The 10,701-nt window shown below is 38.7% G+C and overlaps 1 protein-coding gene across 2 annotated transcripts in view; it reads left to right on the top strand.

Annotated features, from left to right (window-relative positions):
* Nucleotides 1-3,454: 3,454 nt before the first annotated feature.
* znf644b (zinc finger protein 644b) overlaps nucleotides 3,455-10,701 on the top strand; it is a 37,170-nt gene continuing 29,923 nt past the window's right edge. Inside the window, exon 1 of one of the 2 annotated variants that reach the window (XM_052131037.1) lies at nucleotides 3,455-3,544. Coding sequence is in view for 1 of the 2 variants with exons in the window: in XM_052131036.1 (XP_051986996.1) it covers nucleotides 3,503-3,539 (37 nt within the window). In the remaining variant the exon portion in view is untranslated. The remainder of the gene's footprint in view (nucleotides 3,545-10,701) is intronic. The other variant, XM_052131036.1, reaches the window with a different exon arrangement.

Below are 10,701 nucleotides of genomic sequence, written 5' to 3'. Positions count from 1 at the left end.
TGTAAATATGGATCAGTCAAAATCCCAGTAGAATTGTAATAATGAGTGCCCATGCATTGAAATTCTCTAGAATACCCCTTAAGGTCAGATGAGCACAGAAGAGTGACCTCGAATTGATGGGCAAAGCGAGTGAAAAATGTCTTTCATTGCTGTGTTTAGGTGCCAGTGTCTCAGAGCTGTCTGTAAAGCAGGACAGATAAAATGCGGTGTGCTGTCTGCTCTGCCCTGCTTTAAAGACAAATCACCTCTGGTGAAATGATGAACTCTCTAATCCTTTGTATTCATTCTTATGCCCCCAGATTTAAACGGGCGCACTGTCTCTTTTTCTGCCTGTTAACAGGCAGTGGTATAATAATGTAGCTTCCTGTGATGTTTCGACACCATCGCTCCAGGCTCAAGCTTAGTCGGCAGCGTACAGGATCAAGAAAAGAAAAAAGTGAGCCAGTAAAAATTTATAAAAATGGCTCATTGTACCCCAAGGTAGGGAACGCTAACTACTAACGCGAGGCACAAACAGCATAATAAATTATTAGAGATTCTCTGCTCTTGTTCCAGCAGACCAAAATCAAACTTTTAAGCATATGCTTGGCAGGCCATTAAAATAATTATTTCATGATCTGAAAACAGAGGCCTATAATGTTAATTTTGATATTTCATCATATACACTACGTTCTCCAGATTCACATTCCTGTGTTTTATGTTCTCTGCACAAAAATAAGGTGCTCAGCATTTACTCCATTTGTTAAAAAACAATTAAATATATAATGTTATAATTTACTCACTCTCATGTCGTTCCACATCTGAAAGTCACACGTGGTGCCTGTTTAGTTCCACTTTCACATATGAAAGTGAATGTGGAGATTTATATTAAAAAAAGGACTTACATATTGACCTGTTTCTTACCCAATCCTATCATAGCATTTTTGAATATATGGATTTAACCACTGAAGTCTTATGTATTATTTTATGCTGCTTTTATCTGTTTTTTGGACCTTCAGATACCTGGCCACCATTCACTTGAATTGAAAAGGCCAACAGACCTGAGATATTCTTCTAAAAATCTTAGTTTGTGTTCTGCAGAATCAGTAAACAGAATCAAAGTGTTACATGATCTAAGGTATTATATAAGCGATTGAGCTCATGGCAAAAGGTGACTGACGTTCAGTGAGGTTACAGAGGATGTTCAGGGAGAGGACAAATGCATGCGTCATTTTGAATGTTAAAAAGTTGTTAAAATCTTATTGTGTGCAACAATTTAAAAATAATTTTGTAGTAATTGACAGTATGTCACAGATTCTGTTTATATAACTTAAAGGGATAGTTAACCCCAAATGAGAATTCTGTCATCATTCACTCACCCTCATGTCATTCCAAACCTGTATGACTTTCTTTTTTCCTTAAAATTAGATTTTAAAGAAGATTGTTATAGAAACATGAAAGAAGAAATGTTTCAAAGTAAATTATACTTTCAGTATAATTTAGTATTTTCAAAGTAATTTCAGTATTCAGTTCATATCATTGCTCGCTGACAAGTGGGTTGGCTAATATAGACTTTCCAAATGAACAAAACAGGATTCCAGTCACTGACAATGTAATGAAAGAAAGCATTTGGTTTCAATCAAACTCTCTACCATTTAAAGTTTAGATGTGTGATGTGTGGTATTTATACACTGAATTAATAATTAAATACAGAGTACTTATACTGTATTAACTTAATCATCAAAACAACCAACCTACTTTAAAGACACTTTATATTGTCTTCATCTTTGTACATCATGATTCGTAACACAGTTAGTAACATTAAGTTCTGATCCTCAATTATTTGATTGGAAGAGTGCCATTCCAAGAGTAATGCTGATAGGCCACAGTACAATAGCACTGGGATGCTCCACTATTTGAATCACTCTGTGACCATTTCTGGAAACTGCATATTTAGTACTTGGCGACAAATAAGCATCTTTATGTTATGAGTGAGTCATTCAATCATTGACACAACAAATTTGTTAAAAGGTGCAGTCGTTCACCACTAAACAATGGAAGTGAACAACACTGATTTGTTCACATAAAAGATTCATTCAAAAGCAATGATTCGTTCATGAACAAAAGACCACTTGTTCAAAACAGAGTAGTGTGTACTCTGAGAGCAAGTGGAGCAAGTTGTACTTGATGCTTTGGATTTTTTTTTAACTATACTCACAGGCAGAGAAGAACTGCACAAAGCAGCAGGCCAATTTTTTTGTCTGAAACATAAGTTACTGAATAAGATAATTAAATGTTTGTTGAACTGTTATACAGTATAAAAGTAATATCACATTCGCAAGTGTGTTGTTATCAGTACATCTCCGCCTGTGGCTAATATACAGAACAACAGCACTTTTGCTGGTGTGATGTTGGCTGCGTGCCTTGATACCTCAGTGCCCAGTCAATCAATGGCTTCATAGGTAGCGATTTGCATATGAAGGCATCTCGTAGGGATACTGTTTAGACAGCCTTCCAAGGCACCATAACCTCATGTCTAATGATCTTAACACAAATTAAACACATAACCACAAAAATATTTAGGAACTAAAATGCTTATTTTTGCTAGAAATTGAGTTGTACACTGAAAACAATTATAAATGGGACTTTTTTAAACTAATTACTGCTTTCACCCACTCCATCAGATGTTTTTTTTCTTTCAACCAACCAGTGCACCACATGCACATGATTGTGGGATATCAAAGGCAGCAAAGGCTGGATCTATACTGCCTTCAGAAATATGACCAGATGAAGGCTGAGTAGACATAATATTCCACAAATATTGGATTCGGAGATTGGACATGCCTCGTTGCCTTCCTACTGTACCTCCCTATACATTCTCTGAAGGCATCCATTTTCAACTTTTGGATGCAGCCATTGCTTAAAGAGTCACACCCATTTTAAACAACACCTTCTCTATTCCACCAATCCACTATTTGCATAGTTACAAAAGTACAGGAAATATGCTTTAATTAAATAAAGTGAGAACATGGATCACTAGCCAATTTAACACATTTGTAACTGATCAGTTTTTCCACTTTAAGTCTTTTCGCAAATTCCAGGGAGGACAAATGCTCATAATCACTTAAACTGTTGACCACATCGCTATATGTGTGTATGTCCACCCTCCCACCATACTGTTTTTTTTCCCTTTTTCTTCAAACGCAGTGGAACTTCACCTAGAAGAATTCGCCCTCTGTCAGTGGAATAATCCATATCCCAAGCGGGGGATTTACATCATGAGTCAACATCGCCACTCTTTATAAATACATTATGCACAATTTTTACCGTTAAATTACCCGCCCTTACAGTTCCAGTCTCTCTTTTAAGGAATATTATTTCTATTGATCTGAGTGCATAACGTGATTTGTGAACACACAGACCCGACATCCCTCCTGGAGTTATAGTTCAACCTGCAGAATTTTAGGCAAAATGGCGACAATGTAACGGATGGAGGACGAAAAAAGGACTATTAGCAAGTGCCATGACAAACTTGTCCCTTGTAGTAATTTCATACTCCGGTAAGGTAGGTTTAAAGATGACAAATGTCTCATCTCGCCGGATGTGTTTAAGTGTTTTAAGAGCTGAGCGCGCGAATGAAACAATTTAGTCCTTGGATGGGCACGATAGCTTATGATCTGTCAACACTGTGCCAGTCATGAAGGTGCCAACTAAAATCTACGTTGTCATAGGCTATTGCTCTACTGTATAGAATTGCATTGGTAAAAGTTATACGCTCTGTTGCCAGAACGCACCTGTGAGGTTTTTATTTGTTTTTTACCCCGAAACTGAAGCTTTATCTACACTCTTACAAGAGGGATGTCAGAATAGATCCAAAGTGGTGTCAGTCACCTGATGAGACGAACCGTTTTCCCGTGTCAGCGGGGTACATCGCTTTTGAGTTTGTGTCGCGATCTCTAGTCGTGTATTTGACACGTCAAGAAAGCAAACGTGTCTTGAAGGCGCTCAGCGCGCGACCTTGATTGTAGAGAAACCGTAGCATGCTTTTACCTCTCACACATTTGCAAACAAACACCTCCCAAGTCTGCTGCTTTCTCTTGCGGAAACAGTCGATCATGTATTCTTGAAGGGCGCTATAGGCCCTTTGCAAGAATCTTGCATCCAGCTTTGTAATGTTTTCTGTGACTGAACTTTTTATAGGCACACTCTGAATACACAGATTGTGGTGTTATTAAATGAAATAAAATCATTGGTGTGTGGGTGTGACCTTTAAGGATTAGTTCACCAAAAACTTCTAACTTCTCTTTTCATTTTCACACCCTCATGCCATCCCAGATGTGTATGTCTTTCTTTCTTCTGCAAAACATTAAACAAATTAAGATTTTTAGAAGAACATTTCTACTCTGTAGGTCCTCATAATGCAAATGAATGATTACCAACATTTTGAAGCTCCAAAATGACATAAATGCAGCATAAAGTAATCCATAAGACTAGAGATTTAATCTATATCTCCAGAAGTGATCAGGGCTGCATTAATGCACAGCAAAACTGTAAACCCGAGGCCCTGGATATGATAAGTGTGGGAGAGAATCAGATCAATCTGTAAGCACTTATTTACAAAAAACTCTCCTCCCTGCCCAGTAGGTGTCGATATGCATGAAGAATGCAAGTCACCAAAAACAAAAGAAGAAGAATGTGAAAGTGGATATTGATATATAAAAGGACTATATTGATCTGTTCCTCGCCCACACCTATCATATTGCCCCTGATAATATGAGTATAACCACTAGAGTCATATGGATTACTTTTATGCTGCCTTTATGTCAATTTGGAGCTTCCAAATGTTGGTACCCATTCATTTGCATGGTATGGACCAGCACAATTGAAATATACTTCTGAAAATGTTTGTTTTCTGTAGAAGAAAGAAAATCATACACATCTGAGATGGCATGAGGGTGAGCAAATGATGAAAGAATTTACATTTTTGGGCGAACTATCCCTTTAACCTCAATTGGCCCAGCTAACACACAGACTGCCTATTTAATCCATCATTATCATTAATTTGGTGGATTATACAATACAGCTGTGCTCTTCAACTTTTTTCTTGCGGGAGCCAGATTATCCAGATGAAAACTCAACAGGGGCCAAGCTTTTTTCCGTATTTATCATAGCTTACACTTTCATTGTAACATGATAACATAAAAACACTTTTAATAATATGCATTTATTTACATCAAAATCATCTAAGGTATTTCATTAATGTTTTAATTAATATTTTCAATTAATTTTCTGTCTGAAGAACAATTAGGACCTCACACCCTCAACTAACAAATAGGTTTTGATTTACTTTGAAGAATCAAACGGCATAGGGTCGAATGCAGTTTATGAAAACTGAGGAAGAACATTAAGATCGTCTCCAGTTACACATGTAACCTTGGTTCCCTAAGAGGAAGGGAACGAGACATTGCAGTGAAATGCTTTGGGGAATTCCTTTTCCATACTGTATAAGCGAGCACTCAGACACCATTTCTTCTGAATTTTCTTACGAAACTCTGAAGTACGAAGTACAAGTTTTGCAATGTCATGTTCCCTTCACTCAGGGAACCAAGTTTACACATGTAACCGGAGACATTCCCTATCAATTCAGTTCACTCGACATTGCAGTGAAACGCTTTGGGGAACGGAGTCCCATCACACCGCTCTATGTAGCATCATACCCTAAGATGTACCAGGGTATAAACACTTAGAAGAATATGTATAAGAGGTCACGGGCCCATCGGTCGAGGACTTTTTATAATATGTCTTCCAACTGTGTATGAAAATGAATAACCCCACATGGTGAAAACCAGATGGGAAGTTCATCTTAATCTGAGAATATATATGATTCACATAATACACACATACTATTTTAACCCCTTCATAACCAGTGATAGGAAGGGAGGTTTTATTCTATTGGAAGTACTTGTGACTTCTAGTGGGTGTAAATTAGCAGCCTACACAGGCAGCTGCATTCAACTAATAACAGGTAGCCCGGCCGCAATAAGGAGCTCAGGCTCACACTACCATTTTTTTAACACACTGAGAAATGCTTGGTAATGCGTGAGTTTTGTGCGTGTGTTGAGGGGAGCTGCCGTTTATAAGACAGGAGCATTTTGTGCGGAGTGTGGGTTGATTTTTCTCTTGAAATGCCCGGAAGTGCACTACTTGATCGCAAAACGCACGAGTGGGTGTGGAGAATGGACACAGATAGCTGCCGCTTATCAGACAGGAGCTTCTCACTCATCCATGCACAGGTTCGAGCGGGCAATAGACACCAATCACCCGCAGTTATCATGGCAAGTGAGTATGGTTGGAGAGGAAGAAAGAGCTTTTTCAGATTCAGCACGCGACGAGCAGTCGCTACACACGCTATTCAAGCAATGCAAGGAAGCATTGCAATAAAGACTTGTTCCTGGCGAGAATAGCGGGAAAGGGTGAGTAGAAACATAATAGAAAATGCAGGAGCTCTAGATTACTATAAATGCTATACTTCCAGGGAAATTCTACCTGCTGAACCCGCCTCAGTAAGCTCTGTGTGAACCTCAGGGAAGAACAACACTGCTTTCCAAACCATGGTCTTTTGACGGCAGACATGTGCAGGAATCATTCATTCAGATGAGAATTTTTCGGCTCGACGGGAAGTGACCACTGAAGGCCGAGCTCCTCGACCGCGTAGTGATGCGGAGTAACTCGTATCAATGGCCAGTACGTGCTCCTCACATTCGCAGGGGGGAGGGGCTGCAAGATCTTCCCTGGAACATTCTCCCATGTCTGATGCTGTGAGGAGCATTATTAATATCGTCAGACCCTCCGAATACAACGACACCATACTCATTCATAGAGGCCTGGTGTGAAGATCAAGGGGCTCGTGGGGCTTGCGCCGGCGCAAGATCCTCCTTGGGTTCTTCCATCTCTACCTCAAGGCCCCGCAGTGTTTCCTCATGTCTAGGCGACCTTGAGTGTCCAGAAATGTATTATTATTATTATTATTATCATGTGATCTCCCAATACTTAACACAGAAGAAGTGGTCGGGAGGGCGCGGGAGGCGTAATCGCTCCTCAAAATCAGGGCGGCCCTAGAGCGGACCTTCTTGAGTCATGTCTTCACAGTGAGGGCAGTCTGTCCTCATGAGACCTGCTTTGGAGTGGAAGCAGCACAGGCAACGAACGCAGCTCTCATGTTGTTCTGACAGAGCCATGTGTTGCTCACACAGTGCACTTGCGATACAACATCTTTAAAAAGATGCGTACACTCAAGCGTCTCTTTTATAGAGTGTTTCATGTCACTTGGATGGAATATATATTAGTGTTGTCACGATACTAGAATTTCTAACTTCGATACGATACCTTGAAAAATATCGATATTCGATACCATTTTCGATACCACAGAGAAAAAAACTGCCACAATATTAAGAGGGTAGAACTGTCTAGAACATGACAATGAGGTATATTTTACATGAACAAAATGTCCTGAGGTATTGCACTTGTTCAAAAGCCTCTCAGATTGCCATACATTCAAAAACCAATAAAGTGCAAGTAAATAAAAAGTGCAATCTTTTGTATTTCCAAGTCAAATCAAATCCAATCTCAATGTCAACAAAAGATACTTAAACGTCAAGGGGGGCGGAGGGTTGGGGTTGACTAGCTTTCACAAGGTCTCTCGCTCTCTCCCTCTCTGCGTGCACGCTTATGTATGTTGTGTGCGCGCTATCTATGTTATGCGTGCAGTATGTTCTGTCTCGCATGTGCGCTTATAGATTCCGGAGATTTGAACTAAATTGCGGGCATCAGGGAGAAGCTATCAATATACGGGAGACTCCGGAACTTCCGGGAGACTTGGGATGTCTGGCTTCATATCAAAAATATTTCCAGATAGCACTCCTGCTGTGTTCTTTATCAAACAAAACTGGTCGTGAGCGCCGCATGCACTCGCCATCTTTACATTCACTTCACTTTTGCTATTTAACCAGAGCTGAATGAGAGGAGTGCGAGTGTGTGTGGTGTTTGTCAACGCCTTTGGAGAGAAGTGAAAGTGACAGCTCGGCTAGTATCGATGCTTAGGGAAATTAGTATTGGTACCGTTCAGATATTTCAGTATCGATATTTATCGAAATATCAATATTTTTGACAACACTATATATATATATATATATATATATATATATATATAAACAGTTGAAGTCAGAAGTTTACACACACCTTAGCCAAATACATTTAAACTCCGTTTCTCACAATTCCTGACATTTAATTGTAGAAATTGTCCATGTCTTAGGTCAGTTAGGATCACTAATTTATTTTAACACTGTGAAATGTCAGAATAATAGTAGAGAGAATGGTTTATTTCAGCTTTTATTTCTTTCATCACATTCCCAGTGGGTCAGAAGTTTACATACACTTGTAAATATTTTGTAGCATTGTCTTTAAATTGTTTAACTTGCTTCAAATGTTTTGGGTAGCCTTCCACAAGATTCTTACAAGAAGTTGCTGGGATTTTGCCCATTCCTCCAGACAGAACTGGTGTAACTGAGTCAGGTTTGTAGGCCTCCTTGCTCGAATACGCTTTTTCAATTCTGCCCACACATTTTTTATCAGATTGAGGTCAGGGCTTTGTGATGGCCACTCCGATACCTTGACTTTGTTGTTCTTAAGCCATTTTGCCACAACTAATGCTTGGGGTCATTGTCCATTTGTACGACCCATTTGTGACCAAGCTTTAACTTCCTTGCTGATGTCATGAGATGTTGCTTCAATATATTCACAGACATTTCCTTCCTCATGATACCATCTATTTTGTGAAGTGCACCAGTCCCTCCTGAAGCAAACCCAACCCCACAACATGATGGTGCCACCCCCATACTTCACAGTTGGGATGGTGTTCTTCAGCCTACAAGTCTCACCCTTTTTCCTCCAAACGATGGTCATTATGGCCAACCAGTTCAATTTGTGTTTCATCAAACCAGAGGACATTTCCCCAAAAAGTTATGTCTTTGTCCCCATGTGCACTTGCAAACTGTAGTCTGGCTTTTTATGGCGGTTTAGAAGAGGTGGCTTCTTCGTTGCTGAACAGCCGTTCAGGTTCTTAGTAAGTAAGACTTGTATTATTGTGGATATAGATCTACCTGTTTCCTCCAGCATCTTCACAAGGTCCTTTGCTGTTGTTCTGGGATAGATTTGCACTTTTCGCACCAAATTATGTTCATCTCTAGGAGACAGAGTGTAGACATTCCTGAGTGGTATGATGGCATGGTGTTTTTATTGGGCACTGTTGTTTAGATGAACGTGGTACTGCAGGCATTTGGAAATTGCTTCCAACGATGAACCAGACTTTTGGATGTCCACAATTTTTTTTGGAGGTCTTGGCTGATTTCTTTTGATTTTCCTATGATGTCAAGCAAAGAGGCACTGAGTTTGAAGGTAGGCCTTAAAATACATCCACAAATACATTTCTAATTGACTCAAATTAGCCAATTAGCCTATCAGAAACTAATTGACTAATTGCCTAAAGGCTTGACATAAGCTGCTTCCAAGGCACAGTTAACTTAGTGTATGTAAATGTCTGACCCACTGGAATTGTGATATAGTCAATTAAAGTGAAACAATCTGTCTGTAAACAATTGTTGGAAAAATTACACATCATGCACAAAGTAGATGTCCTAAATTACTTGCCAAAACTATAGTTTGCTAATATGAAATCTGTAGAGTGGTAAAAAAAATTGTTTTAATGACTTCAACCTAAGAGTATGTAAACTTCTGACTTCAAATGTATTGTTCTAAGTCTGTAGTTTTGACTGCAGCTAAGCAATTTGCATAAATACCTTACAATTGATTGAAAAAGATGTGATAAAAGGTGCTCACCTAAAATGTGCTGTTTCATGTTTTGGAGATTAGTGTAACTGAACAATGCTTAAAGGAAAGGTTTACCCAAAAATGAAAATACTCACCCTCATCCCAGATATATATATATGACTTTCTTTCTTCTGCTGAACACAAATGAATATTGTAAGAAGAATATTTCAGCTGTGTAGATCATCAATCAATCAACAATGCCAGTGAATAGGTACCAAAATCTTGAAGCTCCAAAAAGACAATAGGCCTTAAGGCAGCATAAAATTAATCCATTTACTCCAGTGGTTAAGTCCATATCTTCAGAAGTTATATAATAAGTGTGGGTGAGAAACAGATAAATATTTAAAAGAATGTTCTGGGTTCAATAACAGATAAGCTCATTTGACAGCATGGCATAATGTTGATTACCACAAAAAAAAATTCTACTCATCCCTCCTTTTCTTTAAAAAAAGCAAATATCAAGGTTACAATAGAAGGGAATGTGGCCAATTTTTGGAGGGTTTAAAACAAGAAATGTGAAACTTATAATTTTGTAAAATCACTTACATTAATTCCTCAGTTAAAACTCATGTATTATTGGAGCTGTAAGGTTTGTTTTTACAGTCGTTTTAGGATTTTAGGTTTTGTTGACATTACATCGTCATGGCAACGAAGTTGTAAAATTGGCTGAAACTTTACACAGAAAGGTTAGTAAGCAATTTTATCACACTAAAATCATGTTAACACACATATTGTTTATGTATTCTGGCTAAACTTTTGAAACAGTAACTTTTAACACAAAAAACTATGGAGTGGTGGTGGTGTAGTGGTCTAAGCACAAAACTGGTAATCTGATTA

This window comes from Xyrauchen texanus, chromosome 7 (genome assembly GCF_025860055.1).
Source record: "Xyrauchen texanus isolate HMW12.3.18 chromosome 7, RBS_HiC_50CHRs, whole genome shotgun sequence".
Taxonomy (NCBI): Eukaryota; Metazoa; Chordata; class Actinopteri; order Cypriniformes; family Catostomidae; genus Xyrauchen; species Xyrauchen texanus.
The sequence above is the reverse complement of the archived record's forward strand: the minus strand, read 5'-3'. Positions and strand labels throughout refer to the sequence as shown.